Genomic DNA, 21,549 nt, shown 5'->3' with positions numbered 1-21,549 from the left:
TTGGCCTGTCCTGAGGTGAAAAGGCTGGACGTGGCTCTGGGCAGCCTGGTCTAGTAGTTGGCAACACTGCACATAACAGGGGTTGAAGCTAAATGATCACTGTGCTCCTTTTCAACCAAAGCCATTCTATGAAAAGTGAGAGCTGACTTCCTCTAGTTTCAAGCAACCATAGTCTTGCCTCGTAGCACTGACATGCCAGAGTCCAGGTCTGCTGATTCTTGTTCACATGAGCAGGAACTTTAACCCACACAGTGTGGGCAGGTAAAAGTGGGTTTGGCTTATGTAGGAGACAGAGATATGTGAATTGATATGATATGCATGGTGTATCATCTCTAATTTTTGGCTTTCGTTTCCTTCTTCTGAAAGAATTTTTCAAGAGTAAAGATGCAGGTAACCATGTCACTAGCTTCTTTGGTTGGCAAATCACCCGAGTTTAATGAGGAATTCCTTCGACGATCTTTACGAACTATCCTGGCCTATGCAGAGGAAGATGCAGACATGCAGGCAACTCCATTTCCCCTTCAGGTCAAATCTTTTGAAATATCTGTGGTTTGTATTAGAGCTTTCACATAGGAATGTGCTTGGAGCTAGTCCTAGAATCTCAGTCTTACTGAAGAATGAAAATAACGATGCAGGAATTATTGTCTGAGCTTATGTCTTATGAAACAATAAGCAGGACAGAAGTGGAAGACTCAGTTCTGTACCATTTGATTCACATTAGAGAAGGGTTATCTCTTGGCTTTGTAGAAGGCTTTCTCTTAGGCCCCAGCAAGGAACTGTACACCATAAGAATTTCCCAGGGTGGAATTTGATTATGTTTTCTAGCAAGTAACACTGTGGAGACATCTCGCTTCTTTTCAATTTATAATGCAGCAGTAGCAGTAATGAAAAATATTTCAGATAACTGCCAGGTGCTTTGCTGAAATTCAGTTTGTGCTGAAGACTTACAAAAGCATCTGATTTGTTACTAGATCACAGGAAGAACTGAATTGGCATGTAGTCTTGGAGTTTTTTGTTGGTTTTTTTGTTTGTTTGTTTTGTTTGTTTGTTTGCTTTATTCTTGATTTTTGATTTTGATTTGTGGTTGTTTTTTTATTTTCATTCAGAAGTAAGCTGATCAAAGGTGTGTCCAGCTCATTTTGATTCATTAAAATGTATGAATAAAATTTGCTATGTCAGTAGTGTTTGCTGCATTGAATAGAATTGGAAAAACATGCCTAGCAGCAATTCAGCATCCTGCATTTCCTTCAGTAAGAGGGACTAAGTTTGACTAACATATCATCTGTTGCAAAGACTGGTACTTTTCTAGAAAAGAAAAAATAAGTGCCTGAGAAATGCCTGTTCATTTTTGTATTACTGCAGGTAGAGGAGCTGCTGTGTAATCTGAACAGCATCCTGTCAGACACAGTGAAAATGAGGGAATTTCAGGAAGATCCAGAAATGCTCATGGACCTTATGTACAGGTGAATCCAGTTAAAACTGCTAGTGAGAAAATTCTGCACTGAGGTGAGCACAGGAACTGTGTGTGTGTCAGGGACAAGCTGAAGACAAATACTCTAGCTGTTCTATACGCTCCCACTTCTGACCTGTCATAGGGGACCCAGGTGGGACTGCTTATGTGGAGTCATGGCAGTAGGAGGGACTGGGGGGTCACTGGTGTGTATGGGCTTGAGCAAGGGTGCAAGTCAGGAACTAACGATCACTGAGGGATCTTGGTTTCAGCATTTTTGCTTCCTCATAACTCCACTATTTCCTAGCTCCCCTTCTCTAGCTATTTCTTTTACCATGTGCTTAGTGAATCCTTCTTAGAGGTGTCTGCTTCCATTCAGCCCATGTGGAGAACTACAGAGATCCTTTCTGTTATTTGAGAAGTCATTCACATCTCCTGTCTTCCCTGTGTCATTAGAATTGCCAAAGGGTACCAGACGTCACCCGACCTGAGACTGACTTGGCTGCAGAACATGGCAGAGAAGCACACCAAAAGGAAGTGCTACACAGAAGCAGCAATGTGCCTCGTCCACGCTGCTGCGCTGGTGGCAGAGTACCTCAGCATGCTTGAAGATCGCAGCTATCTCCCAGTGGGCAGCGTCAGCTTTCAGGTAAGAAGGGAATCCAAAGCTCTGACAGACTAGGATGACCTATCATAGTTTGTGTACTTCTTCTTGTGTCAAGCTGAGTAGGAGTGGATGTACAGGTAGGAAAAGTTATGATGACAGAGGACATATCACCACTTTTGATAGATCAATCTGATTATTTATTACACTCACTGATGAAAACTGGTACTTAAGTGTCTAGCTGTCTGTAGCTCCTTCTGCAGTCTTTGGATGCTGTAATCTCTTATTTGCCAAATAAAAACCCTCTATTATCATATATCTTTTCCTATGGTTGTTACTTAGTAATTATAATTAATATATAATTAATATAATAAATATATTAATATATTATTTATATATATATTAATATATATATTAATATAATAAATATTATAATAATATAATAATAATTAATAGAAAAAACAGATGGATCTTTCAGCCTTCTTTCTGATAAGCTAAGTAACTGGAGCTACTCTATTTTACTAATCACATTCTCCAATCCTGTAAGTGTCCTCCAGTTACGAAGCAGCATCTTTCTCAGGAGTAAATGGCACAGTCACATTAGTTTATGCACAGTAAAAATGTCCTGCAAGATCTTCAAGTCTGGGAAGTACCTTTTAGGTTATAGCTTCAAAGGCCCCACTGGTTTTCTTTGGCCTTGTTGAGCTCCTTACTCAGTGATCCACCGGCCTTTTCCAGAGGGATTTCTTGGATTATTTTTTGTTTGCTTGTTTGTTTGTTTCCCTCTTTGTTTTTTACACCCTATGAATTAAAATATAATTATCTGCTCTAAGAAATAGTTTGAAATGCAGGTATTCATTCACACTCAGCTTATCAGATATGCAGTCTTGATCATTCTTACCCAAACTTATTTTATGTGCAAACATAGTGATTTTATTCCTTTTTTTTTTTTTTCCACACATAAAATAGGTTTGGCTACACGCTTAGAATATTCCCATGTGTTGATGCTTCTTCTCTTACAATTGTTGTCTAAAACTTATGATGATCCCTTCTAAGACCATTTTTTATTTATACTGTTTGCTGCAATGATTTGGAATCATTCTAAGCAGTGAATAGAGTGCAGTACCAACTTACACACTGTATAGACATCTATTGTTTGGGCACTGTTGATGTCATCTGATTGTAGTCTTTTTAAATTAGAACCCGAGTTTCTGTAGCCTGGTGTTGATTCAGATTAATTACTGTGTGTTTGATTTTTTTTAATTAAAATTTTGTATCAGTATTTCCATTATTTTGTCTGGAATGTGACTGATAAGCCTACTAATTGCTGCTTATCTTGTTTACTTTTTTAAAAATGTAGTTCCCAAAAGAATTTTCCTGCTGTGGTACTTTTCCGATTTTCCAAAACATACAGAGGCTCAGTGTTAGCTGCTAGAATACCCTCTTGCTTAGCTCATTCAAAGTGTTGAGGGGCACATTTTACGGTCCAGGTGGTTCAGAAAGGGCTAACACTGGTAGTACATTCATCATCCCTTGATATAGCCACAACATGTATGGTTTTTTCGCTTCAGAATAGTGGATGTGAATATTATTGGACCACTTGGAATTTTGCATTGTGTTTAGTATTCACAATTCCACCATAGCAATCAGGTCATTGACTAGCATTATTCTTTCATAATTCCTTTACTGCTAAACCAGCTGTGTGTACTTTTTTTTTTTTACTGTCTAACCTTCTGGCCATGGATTTATACTCCCGCATTCCTTGTTCTTTTGTTTCTCTTACCAGTTTTGCATACTTCCTAACTTCAAGCTGAAATTCACTATTTCTGTTTTCTTCTTTTCTCCCTGCTTTTTTTGTACAATCATCTGGATACGGGTGGAATTCCTTAGGAAAGGACTGCTCTCAGACAATCACAAATACTTGTAACGCACGCACACACTTCATTCTAATTCAGTTCCTCCTTTCATTGCTCCCAGATTGAGCAGATTTCCACAAATGAGTATGATTCTAATTATTTTAGAGAACTGAAGACTATTTTACAAGACACCAAGCAAGTTAAAACTTAGAAGTTTAAGAGCATCTTGAACAAATCAATCTCTCTGATCAAGATGCTTGTGTAAATACATGCTTGCTAAAGGAAAAGTTGCTCCATAGGAGAGAGGCAGTTAAATGCCTTAATTAAGGAGTAGAAACTCAATTACAAAACATTTTACTGACAGCATAATTTTGAGCTTCAGTTTGCTCAATAACAACACTTAAGTGTGGTAACACTTAGCATTTTTACAAAGCTGTTCAAGAGAAGATATCCCGTTCTTTACAAATAGATCTGTGTTTCGTAGCACCTCGATGATCTCTTTAAAAAAGAAAGAACATTACTCAGGCTGTCTCAGCTTTACCTGGAGTTCCAGATCTCACTCACTGATTCTTCCTGGGTCCATTTCATTTAGCTTCATTATGAAATTAACTAGTATTGGTGATATGTATTTGGTTTTTTTTTGTAATTAATGTAAAGTACTGCTCTGAATGAGCAGAAGCGTTAGCTCATTTTTGTAAATGAGCAAAGTGAAACAGCAAAAGATTAAATGAGTTTATGTAGGTATTTTGCAGTTATTTCATTAGAGTCCTCAAAACTGATTGTCTGAAAGGTAACACTTTACCATATACTGTGCCAGGCAAAACTGTATATGCTCCCATCTCTGCAATCATAAAATTTTCTTTGGAGATTGTCAGTTCGTGTTCATTCCCTTTGTGAGTGAGAATGATGACTTAAAGAGAGTATGGACTGGCTTTAAAGTCAGTTTACATTACCATACACAAGGTCTTAGTATGTTTGCATCTATCTGTTGAGATCCAAGGCTAATTAGCATAGTCCTGGCATTAGGCTAATCAGCCATGGTGTTTTGAGGATCAAAGATGCAGGCTACTTGCTATATCTAACTTTGTGATGAGGTCTGGTGACAACTGGCCAAGCCTCTTGAATTAACACAAGTGTCTCCTTTACTCAAAGAAAAATAGGTCCTTGTTGTTCAAAATAGTTACAGAATATATATTTGGTAATTTGTAAATTGCTTTTGTCATAGAGGAGACTTAGAAAATTATTCCATATTGAAGGTGGTTGAAGGAAAAAAAATGAATGGGATATGTCCATGCTGCAAAAGATTATACTAGCCCCCAGAAATATGTCATGGAGATGCTTTCCTACTAGAGCGTGTGGATTGAAAAAAACATGAAAATACATTCCTGACATTGGTTATTAGAGATTTAAAGACAAAGAAGAGGGGATTCATGCCTGTGATTTTTCTAGGTTTCCTCTTACATGTAAATCAGTCTTCTGGGCGCTCTTCCCATTGCGAAAGAAAATAAAACAAAAAAGTCATAAAATACTGTGTGCCACTTTGTGAAAACAGTCCTAATGGTATTGTTATGTAAGGAGAGAGCCAGAAATTGGGCTGTAGAATAGGTTGTATGAGTTGCCTTAGTATATGTGCCAGGTATGCAAACTGTTTAATGTTACTGTCTTCAATCGGACTGGTAGCTGAAAAACGACAGCCATAGGTCTACTTAAAGGTGCTGTCATTTTCTCTCTGGATGAAACACAGACATATTCTCATTCCTGTGAATGCTGTCCTGAGTTTAATGCTGATTACTGTAGAGGAGCTGATATGATGTTCAGAACAGACACAGTGATGGTAATGTGGCTGCAGTAAATTTTGCTTATGGAAAAATAAATGCATCTACAAAAGCCATGGGGGGAAGTTCTGTGTTGCTGGTGATGTGTGATGTCAATTCTTTATCTGAAATCTGATCAATAATAGCAGCCCTCAGACTCTCAGCCGTTTTATAAAGATGTCTTCTAGGAATTAGATATCTAGCCAGCTGGCAGCTATCTTGCACTCAGATATTCATTGTAAGTTCTACTGCAGAGAGACACCATGACATTAAGTTAACTGCTTTTAAGTGCTAGCAAATCAAACCTTAGCATGCAGTTATTTCAGTTTTTAGAGTAGTACTGTCCATGTTGTACTTCTCTGTTTCTAAAAATTGCAGAATTAACAACTTGAGAATTCAGGTTCTTCTAAAAGCTCAAAGAAGTGCTGAGGTGCAGCTTGAAATTTTTCACCTGTGAGTTATGAGAAACTGAAAGGATATGGCCTCTAGTTATCCCTGTGGCATAGGAGATTCAGTGCATTCCAGCATTCCAGGGAAACCTAACCACCTGAAGGAGGTCAGCTGGTGATCTACAGGAGTTCACCTTTTAATCCTGAGGCAAGAAAAAAAGTTTAGCCTTCTTGAAACGAAACTCCTGATCTGCCATCTGCAAAGATTTATGATGTTACATTTGCTTCTAAATAAGATTTAACTGTGTTCCCTCGGGCTGCACTTCATCTCATTCTTCTTTCTGTCATTTAAGTATGTTGAAACTTTTCTGCCTGGATCTTTACTGTAGTCTGTTGGTCTCGGTTCCTGATTTCTCTGGTCTGATGTATTTTAGAACATTTCATCCAATGTGCTGGAGGAATCTGCTGTTTCAGATGATGTTTTGTCTCCGGATGAAGATGGTATATGTTCTGGGAGGTACTTCTCAGAAAGTGGCCTTGTAGGTTTACTAGAACAAGCAGCAGAACTCTTCAACACGGTGAGTGAGAGCAAAAGCATGGGGAGATGTAGAGGGGTTGTGCCAGTTGGTTTTCCTGCACAGGAGAAAGTGAAGGTTTAGTGCTCAGCCAGGCTCCATGGATCTGCCCCATTGCAGACAGCTTCACCCAAGGTGAGTGGGCATCTGGCAGTCCTCACAGCTACTTGTCTAAAACCTCAGCAGATCAACAGGCAAGCAAATGGGGCAGAGAACTACTATGCTTAGTCACCTCCATATGCTTATGCTATGCTTAGTCACCTCCAGCCCAAATTGATAGGGTTAGCCATTGCTTGCTTTTTGAAAGATGTTTTGCCAAGCCATTTCTTTTGGTTTGTCCAGATGCAGGTTTTGTTGTGTTTTCCTCTCAGTAAAACCATACGTGCAGAACAAATCCATTCCCTTCTTCTCACCTGGGTTTCTAACTCTTCAGGTCCCTGATGAGAAACCATGTGCTTTACATGGGAATTTTGTGCTGAGTGCCCAACAGAGCAGAGATCCAAATTAAATACAGCTTTTTTCTTCACAGCTACTTTCAGAACTCTCTTTTACAGTTTACAGATTTTAGAAAGCTAAAACAAGTGACAGAATAGATTGAAAGACGAGTCTCATAAATCCCCTTTTCAGACAGGCTATAAATAGAGATCCAGTTTCTTTTCAGAGATCATGAGAATTCATTTCTTGTTTTCTGTGTTTTTTCTTCTCTCTCTTTTTTTTTCTTTTTTTTTTTCCACCAAGGGAGGGTTGTATGAAACTGTGAATGAAGTGTACAAAATTGTCATCCCCATACTGGAAGCACATCGAGACTTCAGGAAGCTTACCTTGACACATAGCAAGCTACAGAAGGCCTTTGACAGCATTATTAATAAGGTACTTGTGAGGCAAGGCACCACCAGCAACACATGTTGCTAGGCTGCAGTATTTGGTTATGATTAATGATAGTGAAATGAAGATTCGTGAGAAATAGGTCAGTTTTCCTTTTCTAACAGAAGCTTCCATTTGCTTTGTCCTACCTATAGAGCGTGCTCTATAGCGAAGCTCTATTCTCCATGCCAGAAAAAGAAGTAAATATGAAATTGTTTTAGAGTTAAAAAACAAAACAAAACAAAAAAGCTAAATAGGGCAAATTTAGGAAAAGGAGACTTTATTCAACCTGACCACATGTATTTAAGATAAACAACTTTCGTGTCCACTGCTTAGTACTTTTAGTTATAAAACAGAGGAAAGAAAAAACTGACTTCTCAGTTCTCAAGCTGCTCCTGTAGTTATTTTTCTCCAGAACTGTTTTACACACTGAACCTAGTCAGTTACATGTTCTTACCAACTTTTGTTCCTTGCAGGATTGAATTTTGTTAAATAGAACGGAATTTAAAGAAATTATGAATGCTGTTTTGTAAAAGTCATGTCATGGTCAGTCTAAATCTTAAGTTAGGTGGCAGTCAAATGTCCTCTTAAACTGTATTTTTTCTTTAATGCTTCTAATTCACTGGCACTGAAGACATATAAATCTAAATATGCCTCTGAAATGTGGGAAGATGTAAAATTAGTATGAAAAGGGGGAAAAGGGCATCCAAGTGATAACTCTGTTGACATCGAAAAACAGGTAATTATGATTTTCCTCTTTTTCTGTATCTATTAGGGACAAAAGAGAATGTTTGGAACTTACTTCCGTGTTGGTTTCTATGGATCCAAATTTGGTGACTTAGATGAACAGGAATTTGTTTACAAGGAGCCTGCAATTACCAAACTTCCTGAGATTTCTCACAGATTAGAGGTAAAGAAAAAAAAAGATGGTGATAATATTATCTCTTATGTTACATCATCCTTTCTAAAGAACGCACAGAGTTCTAATAGCATTACTATTATATAAAACCCAATCACAAAACATAGTTTTTACCATAGATTATTTCTTTTGTGTATGTCTTTTCTCTTTCAGTTGTAGCCCTTTTTTACAGCAGAGTGATGACAGTGAGGACCTCAGTACCACAGTCTGTAGTATATTGAATTTGATCTGAGTGGGCCAGATACTTGCTTTGGTACCTTTTCAGCTTTCTGATGGAACTGCAGTATTTTCTTCTTCTCTGTTTAGCTGGAACTTTGATTTTTTTTGTGAGTAACTCAAACTGAGCTTTGTCAGTAAGGTAAAGCCTGGCCAGCTATGTTTCATGAAGCATATTTACCATACAGAACTCAGAAATCATCATAGTTGCTCCTTTCTTTTAGAGGCATACAAGTTAGTAGCACTGTATTAAGGACTAAAAACACTCTGGAATAATTCTGTTTCCTTTCCAGGGATTTTATGGCCAGTGCTTTGGGGAAGATAGTGTGGAAGTCATTAAAGACTCTGCTCCTGTTGACAAAAGAAAGCTGGATCCCAATAAGGTACGGAAAGCACTACTTACAGAGTTGAGTGCCTCATCACAGAGGAGAGGGATCCCCTTGAAGATTTTATACTGAAACATTAAGGTGGATTATAGCCTATGCCATGGTAGCTGGTTACTGTGAGTGGAAATTAGATGCTCTGATCCCCCAGAGATATGTTGCACCCTCTCCAGAGGTAAGTTTTGTCAGCTGTGAAGAAGAAAAGGATTTGTAGCTCGGCGCTCTTCCAGACCATGCTTGGCTAAGTGAGAATTATTGTATGTACCATTCCTTTACACTTCTTTCGCTGTGAAGTACTGTAATGGTTCTTCCCTTTTCTCTCAGGCATACATACAGATTACTTTTGTGGAGCCATATTTTGATGAATATGAGATGAAAGACAGGGTAACTTACTTTGAAAAGAACTTCAACCTCTGTCGCTTCATGTACACTACGCCTTTCACCATGGATGGGCGCCCTAGAGGAGAACTTAGTGAGCAATACAAGAGGAACACCATCTTGACCACAATGCATGCTTTCCCCTACATCAAAACTAGAATAAATATCATCCAAAAAGAAGAGGTAATTGGGTTTTGAGGACAAATCTATTTTCTCAGTGGTTGAAGGAGTCTCGGGGGGAAGGTTTTGAAATTCTGTGGTAGACAGGAAAAAAAAAAAGCTGAATTTTTCAGACATTACTCTCATAAATAGGAATGGCATAGAATGGGTAGGAAATTTAAGATGGATACTCCACTTAGCTGTGGAGAAGAAAAGGCAGAACATTTAAATTCTTTTGACTTCTCACATGCTGTGTGGAATAATACATCGAGCTCCATTTATGGCTGTACTTCCAGCTGATAACATACAGTCAAAGAACTAAATTGGGCTTAGAGCTGCAATAGAAACACAGAACCTTTATTATAGTAGAAAATGAAAAACTCTTTCAGACATCAAGTCAGCAACTTAGAATAATAGTGAGTATAAGCAAATGGAGAATCTTATCCAAATCCTGCTCTTGCAAGCGATAAGACGCCAATAAGCTCTGAACCAGATGTGGCATTTATCAAGACAGTCTTTCCAGGGTTCACAACTACTCTAATCACACGGGGCCGTCATATTTTTAATGCCAGTTTTAGAACAGGCCAATTATGCAGGTGGTTCAGGTAATGAATCGTTTCTTCTTCCACTTCCAATAGTTTATTTTAACACCAATTGAAGTTGCTATTGAAGATATGCGGAAAAAAACACAAGAACTAACTGCAGCTACGAACCAAGAGCCACCAGATGCTAAAATGCTACAAATGGTTTTGCAGGGCTCAGTTGGAGCCACTGTAAATCAGGTAAGGAATCCAAATAAGCCAGATGATGATTTTCTGCATACTTTTCTGCTCATGCTTTTTTTTGCACTCATCTCTTGCACAGGGAGAGGTACATCTAGTCAGACACATTTAGTCACAATGCCAATTGAAACCTTATCCTTTGATACCTAGTCCTTTTATTCTGTCTGTTTGGTAGACTTTTTTTTTTTTTTTCTTTCCTGTTGCTGAAGCAATTCTCAGTTAACACAGCTCCTCCATCAGGTTTGTTATGTGGGTGTGCCAAGTAGAGGTGAAGTCAAGCAGACATAGGAGTGTTTCTTTTGGTGATGGTGCTTGATGAAATGCCATCTTGGTTGTATGTGCAGATAGTCATATAAACCTTGTGATTTCATCCAAAGATTTTCTGTTTCTAGCATGCTAGCCATCTCAGCTATTTTGTGCAATCCAGATGCATCCTCAGGGAGCAAGAATAATAACTCTGCCTGCAATCATTATAAATTCACAATTTGCAGAACTTCATGAAGCCAAAGAGAAGAGTGCCGTCCCCTCACCTCACCCCCCACCCCCTAAAAAAACCACAGATGATCTTAAAAAAAAAAAAAAAAAAAAAAAAAAAAGGCTTCCCCCAAAAAAGGACAAAATGAAGACAAATCTGAGAGAAAAGTTGGCATTTATCCACCTTTTCACAGAGTTGGATTCTTTGCTGAAGGCCTAACTCTTCTTGGTTTCTCCAGATTCTTGGTCAGTGGAAGCCCCCAGAGTGAAGTAACATGTTGTAAGTTTTGAAAAGAGTGGCCTCTTTTCGCCCTGGTTTTATCTGGCTCCCTTAAGATGGAGTAATGCCACACATGGGCTTTGGCAGTACATCTACCTAGCTCTCCTCTGAAGAGTAGAATTAATTCTTTCTCTTCTTTGTGCGGCTGGAGGATAAGTAAAATCAAGTAAGGATAAAATACAATGTGCAAAAATTGTTTGCCAAAGGTAAATTAAGAGAAAAGAAAGGAAAAACATCCTGTTATGGTGTCTGTGCATAGTTATCTTTTCTTCTCTAATTTCATGCACAAAATGATCAAGCATATGGTCTGTTTTCAGTTTTTTCTGACATTTTCTTTTGTTTTTCCTGTAAGGGACCACTAGAGGTAGCGCAAGTGTTCCTGGCTGAAATTCCAGAAGACCCCAAACTTTATCGACATCACAACAAACTGAGGTTGTGCTTCAAAGAGTTTATAATGAGGTCAGTAAAACCACATTTAAATGTGCAATGGCATTGATAATTTCAGTAATGGCTATAATGAGACAGTAATGTGAGAGTGTAATTAATTTTACAAGCTAGTACCACAAATTTAGGCATCTCATACTTCAGGGTCGTTGGTCCAGGCTTACTATCTCTGCTTTGTAAATAGAGCTTTGCAGGATTTTGCCTCCCAAATAGAGTAAATCTTAAGACTTCGAAAGAATTATGTAGAAAAATAAGATTCAGCATTCATTTTCTCTTTTGATATTTCGCAGAGATTTAACACGAGACTAATGCCTTGATTTCATTACATGGTATTTTTGTTTTATATATCCATATGTATGAGGGCTACTCCAAAGTAATGCCTGTGTTATGATGTTGGCCCACCACGACAGAGGCAGATGTTGGTGGTATGGCAGTAGAAGTTGAACCTTCCCACCAATATTTCATTACATTCTCTTGCCACATGACAGCTGTCAGCAGAAGGGAACACTAACAAGATGATATCTGACACAGAAATGCATATGAAGCAAAGGTGTGGCACTGAATTCTTCCATGCTAAAAAAAAAAAATTGGAACCCACTGACATTCATCAACACTTACAGAATGTTTATGGAGACCAAACAGTGGATGTCAGCACAGTGAGGCAGTGCGTGGTGCGTTTCAGCTGTGGTGGCAGCGACCATCTGCGCTGGTGCAGGTTTTTACAAGCATGGCATGCAAGGCTTTTGTTCATCACTGGTGAAAGTACACAGCTAATGCTGGTGACTGTACTAAAAAAGAGTGTTTTGTAGCTGAGAACTTGCTCTATCAGTGTTATTGTGCTCTTTGTATCTGTGGTAGTTTCCATGGAAATGGAAACGGAAAAGGAACGGGATACATTATTTTCTGAGAGCTTATATACTACATTAATGTATTTTATATACTAGCTCCCTCATGAATTTCTGTTGTCTTTAAGAATACCACCTTGTGCACTTGGACAACGCAGAGGTTCTCTACTAGTTCACCATGACTTTGGTGTTGACAAGTTTCCAGAGCCCAGAGGAGCTGTTGTCCATTCAGGTTATCTAACACGCAGTTAATGAGTTGAGCAGAATTAGGTAATACATATTGTGCCTTCTTCTCTTTCTTTCTGTCTAGGTGTGGTGAAGCAGTGAATAAAAACAAGCACCTTATTACTGCTGACCAGCGGGAATATCAGCAAGAACTCAAAAAGAACTACGGGAAGCTAAAGGAGAACCTCAGGCCCATGATTGAGAGAAAGATCCCAGAGCTGTACAAACCTGTAGTGAAAGTCAACAGCACAAGGTACGGCTAGGGCAGGGCTTCCTCTTGCAGCTATATAAAAATATGCCTCTTCTTAAAGGAGGAAAGGCTGTTCTACCAGTAGGTTTTGAAACATAGCAAAAAAACAGGCCATAATGCAGACTGCTGAATTCATCTTTGATGAAAAAAGTCTGCTGACTTCTACTGGAGCTGAATATGGTATGAATTCTGTCTCTCAAGCAGCTTCATTATGCATTATAACGCAAAACAAGAAGACTTTCCATTTGACCTAATAAAGAGTGAATTGAATTATCTTGCCATTTCTCAGGCATCTGAAGCTAGACAGAACATGTATGTGTTTATTTTGAACACGTGGCACTGTGTGATGTTAGCCAGCATGAAGTCAGAGTGATCCTTTCCATAACATAATCCATTTCAATGCCTTAACTGTGACATAAGAGTTTTTAATTCTTCTCTTTACTTACAAATGTATGCCTCTTCACAAAGCCACTGTGTCCAGAGTGGGGAGAGAGGGGAAGAAGGAATAAGCCTCTGATCTCCCCACACATAACATGTTTCAGATGGTGATTTGTCAGCTGCTCCTTTTCAATGGCAGGTATTTCCTAGATATTTGTTCATTTGCAGACTTCATTTGTGGATTCATTTAATTGCAGGGAATCATTTCGTAACCAGAGTTTCAGGAAGTATGATGCCCAGACTTCACAGAGCACCTAAGGACTAGTTGCTTCTGCCAAGGAAGAGCTTTGTGCCACAAGCCAGAAGCATTCAACACCAGTGAAATAATAAATCTCCTCATACAGAACAGCATGTGTGCTTTCTGGACAGCATACAGAAAAGCATTTACATGTGATCTCAGACTCCAAATCATCTGTAAATCATGAGCGCTTGGAAGAGAGGGGTTGCTTTTTAGATGCTTTTGCATTTCTAGTAAAATAGTCATGTAATGCCAAGGATGGATGCCATTGGAAGGGTCAGTGGCATGATAGCAGTCACCACTGACAGACTCAGAACTCCGTGAGGGTTGGCTGAGGCGTTACATGAATCCAGACAAGATGTCTACTGAGTGCTGAGGAATGATGTCTATTTACTTTCCTTTTCCAAGACAGCATTTATCCTTGCTCACTTGGAGGGAAAGCACATTCTGCAAGTTAATCACATGCTTAAATGCTTTCTTAATGGCAGGGGACATAGGTACCTGCTCAGCGTCCACTGAGCTGGAGGTTTAGGTAGGAAAAATTCCCTTGGGAGTTTCTGTCGCCAGTTTCCATTACAGTCTTTAACTGCAGAGAGTTCTGCACACATTCTCTCAGCAAAGCTCAAAAAGTAGGAAGTAGCAGCAAGGAATTATTTTTACAGATTTTTTTAAAATGTTTAAATGGAGAGACAGCTACTTGACACACAGTTGGATTTCTTAATAATTAATGTCATGTTTAGCAAAGCTAACAAGTAATAGTTTAAATAGAAGGCGCTAAGCTATGTAATTTTTGTGATTTTTATTTTGTAATGCCATTATTTAAATAGCCTTTTTCAAAGTCAACTACAACAGCACACAATGAGAACTTCCTACAATGTACTCAGGCTTTACTGCATCTTTGGAGAAATCAGCACATAATTTATGATGCCTAATGCTTAGAATTTTCTGAGCCCTGGACAAATATGTTACTAAATAATCTTTACAGCACTTCTCTGAAGTAAGGAAATATTACTGCTATTTTGCAGATGGGGATAAGGATGTTGGTACGCAACAAGAGCTCTTAAGACTTTAGAACTCATTAAGTGAGGCCACAGCAGAGTCACAGTTTGCACTATCTTTATTGTGTAATGCTCATGTTCTGAAATAAAGTTCCCTCGATATTACTTCTTTTCCTCTTCTTTTTTACTGTTTGGAAATGATGGTTCAGTGCTGATTAGAATGACCGACCCTGTTTGGCCAACCGCGTAATTCAGTGTTAAAATTTCCAGTGAAACAGTAAAACTGAGATGTATGTTGTTTTAAACAATTGCAGGGAACATTCCTGAAGTGCGTGCCACCGAATTCTAAACACAAGGCTGAGGCTGCTGCTTTTAGCTGAAACATTTTGACATTTTATGTTCATTTGCAGCCTTTCCATTAACAACGGGAATCTTCCCCTACACTTCCATTGACATCCTAGGGAGACAGGTTTTGTACGTGCAAAGTAGAACATTCATGTGGAAGCAGGCTAAATAAACTGTACATACACAGCACTTGGAGGGCAAGGAAAAAATTTCCTTCTCATTCACAGTTCTGCAATTGTAATGATTAAGTTCTTGGTGATTTTGAAGTGAAAGCAACTGAAGGACTGAACAAATGCTATAAAAAGCTCAAAGCAAAAGATGCCTCTGTGGAGTGGCTTTTCTGCACTAAAGCTGCTTGGAAACAATTTTAAAACAATTGCTCAGAAGCTGTAAGATCTCTGCCTGTCAAAGCCCACCTCTTACCTGCTGTCCTTAGTAGTAGTTTTCCATTCTGGAAGGGTGGAATACTGTCACCAATCAGCCCTGCAACCCAGCCTCATTGTTTACAAGATGCTTACCTTTTACAGCTAAATAACAGAAGTCTCAGGTAAACAAAGCAAAACGAAACACAGAAAATCCTGTGGGTTCTGTAAAAGTAAGGACATGTTCCACGTTGTGTGATCCCGTGCCATTGGTCTCCTTGAGCTGTAACAATCCCCTGGATAATCATCTGAGTCCTAAACGCCTTTTTGCTCACATTTTAGGAGCTGAGCTCAGCCAGCTGTCTGCTCTAGCCCTCAGTTTGTAGCCCATGTCCTCTCTTTGCAAATGAAACGTGGTTTGTATGTTACTCTTGAGACATGAACTATATGAAATGTATTAAACATAGTAGTCACAAATAAGTGATTTCAGCATGGGCTATAAAATTGCTTTTCTGTGCTGTGAATCAATTTTATTATATAGAGAAAATATGGATCTAGTAATTCTTTTGGAACTATTCATTTTTACTGAAATAAGGCTCTTATGTATTTGCTTGTATTTGTAGTGTTATACAAGCATGCATTGAATGCCTAGCATTGAAATCCAGATCACAAAGCAGGTGAAATTCTAATAACCAGAGAGAGAAGGAATTTCAGCTAGAGAAGCATGTTTTGAGCTATTTAGCAAACATCTGTGAAACAGCTGGACAAGAGGATTATTTCCTAGTCTACATTTCTGATTTTCCAAATGTGAGTGCCTGCACAAGCTCCCATTCCCAAAGGGTCTTCATGAATTCTGCTTAGCATTGCTGATACAATCAACATTGGGCCACCAGGGTCTAAGAGATTTCAAAGAGGTCTGCTGATGTAACAGGCCTCAACCACTGACTACACAGAAAACCATCCATATGAAATACAGTGATGGGAGAACAAAAGCCTAAGATCCAGCACGCTGCAGAGAGCATGATGGAAGTGGAGTTATGAGCAGGCTGGAGTGCTGCATGCTCTCACTTCCCAGACTGGAGCACACAGCACCAAATGCATGGTTGGTGTGCTTTCATGGAAGCTGTCAGGCAAAAACTATTCAGAGAGGATTAAAAAAGGAGGAAAAGATAAAATGATTTTTTTTTAATATTCCTTTTTTTTTTTTTCTTTTTTTTCTTTTTTCTTTTCATGCAACACCAGACTACAACTTCTAAATAGGTTTGGGACCTCCTTATCCCAAGATGGCCTGAATTCCAAAATTTAAAAATAGGATCAAAAAGTAATTGGATAATTCTATAGAAAAATGGTACAGTGAGAGAAGTTAGACTCTGCAGTGAAGGTGCAGCCCAGCTGGGAGAGCCTTTGCTCTGCAGCATCCCAGAAGACTCTGGGTGTATAACAACGGCAGTGTCTTCTTATACATGCTGTAATTTTATCCTCTCCTGAGCATCTGCTTCAGCTCTGCTCAAAGTCTGGCTGAGGTGACACTTACACCATGAAATGTTCAAAGCAGAGAATATACTGGCAGCATGTGCCAGCGTGGACATAACATCCAGAGCGATGAGGAAGCCTGAGTGCACCCACAGTTGCCCTCACATCCCGCCCCTCTGAGCGCTGCTCTGGCACAACTGGCAGCACCAGTCTGGATCTGGGTGCTTCATTACTGCTGGGCCCCCTCTCCCTGCACAGGGTTGGGAAATCCACCCGGAGATTCAGGTTGCGCTGTTTCTCACACACACAGCAGCTTACAAACCAATCAGAAGGAAGAGAGGGCAAAGGCAGAAAGTCCTTCTGTTTCTTCCAGCACCGATATACTGCTGTCCTCACTGACCAATGCAGGTTACAACCCCACCCCCACTGCAGGCACCATCACAGGGCACTGAACGTGGCACCACAGGACATCACCCATGGAGGCCATCTTCCCTGAAAGGCAGTTGCACCTCACTGCACCACTGAGCGTTCCCACAGCCCGCTAAGGGAAAGCATTCAGCAGGTGGTATTTGCAGCTGCAGAACTGGTGTATGTTTAATCCTCTGTTTAACCTCAGCTGCCTGTTTTCAAACAGTTCCCATCTCTGCCCGCAATGATGCTGCCGACCCCTTGGCCCAGTGCTGTATCTGACCTCAGTGAACCCACATGAAGGTTGGGAAGGACAGGCAAGTGCAGCAAGGAGCTGCAGTCAGGTTCACTGAGGTTCACACGTGTGCAGGAGAGCACTGAATAGACTCCATAGCAGAGCCAGACACATCAACATGTGCTGCCAAGGAAGCTGTGCAATGCCAGTGCTGGAAGTATGGTGGAATCAGAGAATCATAGAGTGGCTGAGGCTATCGGGCCTCTGTGTCTCTCTGGCCAAACCCTTACTCAAGCAGGGACACCCAGAGCAGGGTGCTGAGGGCCTCGTCCAGGCAGCTTCTGAAGATCTCCAAGGAGGAGACTCCACAGCCTCTGGGCAGCCTGTGCCAGGGTTCAGTCACGGACATAGCATAGAAGTGCTGCCTGATGTTCAGTGTGAACCTCCTGTGTTCCAATTTATGCCCTTTCCCTCTTGCCCTGGCACCGGGCACCACTGAACAAAGCCTGGCTCCAAACACTTTGCACTCTCCCCTCAGACATTGATGGTCATTGGTAAGATCCCCCAGAGCCTAATTTTCTGTAAGTTAAACAGTCCCAGCTCTTTCAGACTCTCCTTTATGAAAGTGATGCTCCAGTCCCTTCATCATCTCGGTCCCTCTCCGCTAGACCCTCTCCAGTATGTCCAACTGTATCCTGTGCTGGGAGCCCAGAACTGGACACAGCACTCCAGGTTTGACCTCACCAGCACTGCTCAGAGTGGAAGGAGCATCTCCCTCAACTCACTGCTAATTCTTCGCCAAATGCAGCCCAATATACCACTATGCTCCTTAGCAGCAAGAACAGATTGCAGGTTCATACTTCAACTTGGTGTCCACTAGGACCCCCAGCCCTGCTCTTCAGAGCTGTTCCACAGCTGGATTCCCCTAGCATGTCCAGGTGCCAGGTGCAGGACTCCATGCTTCTCCTGGTTGAACTTCTCAAGGTTCACATCAGCACACTTTTGCAGACAGCTGAGGGCCCTCAGGATAGCTACGCAGCCTTTGGCCTATCAGCCCTTCCTCCCTGTTTTGTGTCATCTGTAAACAGGCTGAGGGTACCTTCTGCCATCACCCTAATCATTAACTACTATGTTAAATAGGACTGGAAAATTGCCCTCACTTCAGAAACGAACCAGAACTATTATAGCACTGTCTGCAGGAACAGGAAGAAATCTAGAAATGCTTTGAGGATTATCTGATTTTTGAATCCTCTGCAGGGCTCTGTATGCATAGAACATTTCTAATTGAGCTTCCATCGCATGGATTAAAACACCAAAGTGCATTCAGAGATGGAACCAGAAGCACACCATGTGTTGAAAACAGGGATTCCTTGTCTGTTTTAGGATGGTCTGACATGGCAAGAGGGTGTCTGTTTCTATACAATAACAGCTGCATCCCAAATGAGGCCCCTGGCTGTCAAAAATGAAGCAATAGGTCACTTTGGTTTACAGAGGAATCTGTACTCACTGACTGTACCAGGTTTGGTTGCCAGGAGGTGCTTCCACTTATAGTCAGGAGTTTTTCAGAACATAAATATAGCTTAATTAGACCTGGCATGCAGATCAGCTCATCCTGTTTCCTCCTTGTGCAGTGGTCAGTTTCAGATTCTCCAGAACCGGATATCAGTTATTAGGGAGATCCCACAACCAAATCTAATGCTATAAATCACAGACTGATCTTCAAGGCTTGTGTTCCAAGGGCAGCAGATGCAAAGTGGGAAGGAAGAAAACGTTCTATTCTCCAACTACATCATCTGTTAAGGTGAGACCTTGAGAGGCATCACTTAATAACCACCAGATGGGCTTGAGTTGTTAAATTAATCAGAGAAAAGCAGGGAAGAGATCAACTGACCGCCCTTCTCATCATGATGCCAAGTTTTCTTCCCTTGAACTTTTCCAGTCAAGGCCCTAAATATCCTAATCACAGTTCTCGTTTGTTTCCTTAAAAAAAAAAAAAACAAAAAAAAAAGGCAAAAAGCCCCATGAAGTACAACTGAAGCACAACTCTGCTAAGTTAAAACCTAATGAACTTAGTGAAATCTGTCACTGAAAAGTGACATTTACACAAAGTCTATGACAAAGAGCAGCCCATACTAACCCAAATCTGCCAACAAGCACATTTTGAGAGTTTGCAGTGTGCAAAGATATAAAGAAAATTGCATGTGCCTTGCATGTGAAATGCAGGGATCCTCCAAAGTGTCCCTCAGGCTCTATCTCCTGCTGTGAGCCAAACCCAGATGAGTATCTGCCTTCACTCCAAGAGGGGAGGAACTCCTCCATTAGGTAAAAGAATGCTCGGATCATTAGTTTCCTGACCTCGCCATTCCCTGGGGGGTACATGCACGAATTTGGGATTGCTCTAGCTGAGTTTAACTTTGGGAGTTTGTTCAACAAACTCTTGGCTCTGGAAGAAATTGCTGACATTTTTTTCTCTCCTCCTTTCCTCTTATAGCACAATACAGCTCTCGCTTTTCTCTTTCAGTGCGGTTTTCAAGTTCTCTGCTGGGGGCTGTGAAATGCCTTCTGCTGGTATCCTGTGAACCCACCCCAATCCTCCTGCTCATGGACTCACTCATCTGCTCCAGCACAGCTGTCCTAGCAGACCTTTGATGACTTCTATTCTGTAGCATGTTTCCTCTGTCTAGTCTGAGAGCTGAGCTGCTCTATGCATGTACCTGTTGCAGAAATCACCCTGTGCCTGCTTGAGGTGCCAGGCAGCTCGTGACAGATGTCAAGTCCAAGTAAAGCTACTGGTGGGGACCAAGTGTGGTAATAAAGTTGCACAATGCCACTGATTCAGCTGAAACTACAATAGCCTTTTTACCCAGCTTAGAAGTAAAACAAAGGTCTGGCAGCTCTGGAGAAGCAATCATCCTTTCAAACAGTCCAGGGATAAAAGGTAGATTAAGTCTAGAAGGCAAAATGATGGTGATTTTTCCTCTACCTTACCAGCCCTGGTCAAAGCCTGGAGAGTATTTAGACAGCGCTCCTTTAAAGACAGGGGGGAAAGGCAAGTGCTACATTTCATCTGGTAAATGATTTCTGGAGTTGCATTCCTGTGCATTCACGCACAAATCGAGAGCACTGCTGAGCCTCAGATATCCGCGGGCCTAATGGTGAGATCCGAGACAACATGTGACAAATGGCAACGCATACCCTCCAGTGCTGGGAATGCTGATGATGGAAATGCAGCCACATGCTGCAGTGTTTCATCTCACTTTGGGCTGACAGGCAAGCGATGTGAGCAATGCAAGTCCCGAGTGTTTGTGTGCTGCCTACTGCTGCACAGCTTTGGGGTGCAAAATGTTCCCATCAGCTTTTTCCATCACTGTCCTGCTAAGCAATTGCTGCTGCGGAGCCACGGACACCCACTGCAGGTGGAGGTGACTCACCTGGGGGATGTGGGGCATCTTGTGCTGCCGGGTGGCAGTGGCTGAGCAAAAATGCTGCAGCATACAGCAGCAGACAGGAACTCTAATCCCAGTGCTTTGCACACTTTGACGCAGGGCCACAGCCCCTGCTCAGTACACTGGAAATTACTTTGGACAAGGTGATTCCTCTCCAGCCTTTCCTGCATGCACATGCATAGAATTTACCTGCATAATGCGCATCCCAATAGCTCACAGAGGTCTGTGAAAGCACATGCAACGTTTCACAGAGTCATAAAATTGTTTGAGTAGGAAAAGACTCTTTAAGGACACCTAGTCCAGCACCCCTGCAATGAGCAGGGACACCTGCAGCTCAATCAGGTGCTCAGCGTCCCATCCAGCCGGACCCTGAGTGTCTCCAGGGGCAGGCTTCCGCCACCTCTCTGGCCACCCTCCTCCAGTGTCCTTCAGTGTAAAAAAACCTTCTTCCTAACATCCAATCTGAAACTCTTTTAGTTTGAAACCACTTCCCCTTGTCCTATCACAACAGTCCCTGCTAAAGAGTCTGTCCCCTTCCTTCCTATAGCCTCCCTCTATATACTGAAAGGCCACTACCAGGTCTTCTTGGAGCATTCTCTTCTCCAGGCTGGACAGACAGCCCCCAGGTGCTGATGGGTGAAAAAGGCCTGGTGAGTTTAATTGCACTGAGAAAGGAAAAAGTGCACTGCACAGCTGCAC

The 21,549-nt window shown here is 41.0% G+C and overlaps 1 protein-coding gene across 1 annotated transcript in view; it reads left to right on the top strand.

Annotated features, from left to right (window-relative positions):
• Positions 1-13,603, top strand: part of DOCK8 (dedicator of cytokinesis 8) — a gene marked incomplete at both ends in the record, with an annotated part of 80,316 nt that extends 66,713 nt beyond the window's left edge. Inside the window, 12 exons of the mRNA XM_079548342.1 lie at positions 367-525; positions 1,363-1,463; positions 1,907-2,099; positions 6,548-6,691; positions 7,427-7,558; positions 8,328-8,462; positions 8,981-9,070; positions 9,395-9,631; positions 10,246-10,389; positions 11,496-11,602; positions 12,743-12,910; positions 13,543-13,603. Coding sequence (XP_079404468.1) covers positions 367-525; positions 1,363-1,463; positions 1,907-2,099; positions 6,548-6,691; positions 7,427-7,558; positions 8,328-8,462; positions 8,981-9,070; positions 9,395-9,631; positions 10,246-10,389; positions 11,496-11,602; positions 12,743-12,910; positions 13,543-13,603 — 1,671 coding nt within the window. The remainder of the gene's footprint in view (positions 1-366; positions 526-1,362; positions 1,464-1,906; positions 2,100-6,547; positions 6,692-7,426; positions 7,559-8,327; positions 8,463-8,980; positions 9,071-9,394; positions 9,632-10,245; positions 10,390-11,495; positions 11,603-12,742; positions 12,911-13,542) is intronic.
• Positions 13,604-21,549: the final 7,946 nt, after the last annotated feature.

This window comes from Tetrao urogallus (genome assembly GCF_951394365.1).
Source record: "Tetrao urogallus genome assembly, chromosome: Z".
Taxonomy (NCBI): Eukaryota; Metazoa; Chordata; class Aves; order Galliformes; family Phasianidae; genus Tetrao; species Tetrao urogallus.
Note: the sequence above shows the minus strand (reverse complement) of the source record. Positions and strands in the feature narration are given on the sequence as shown.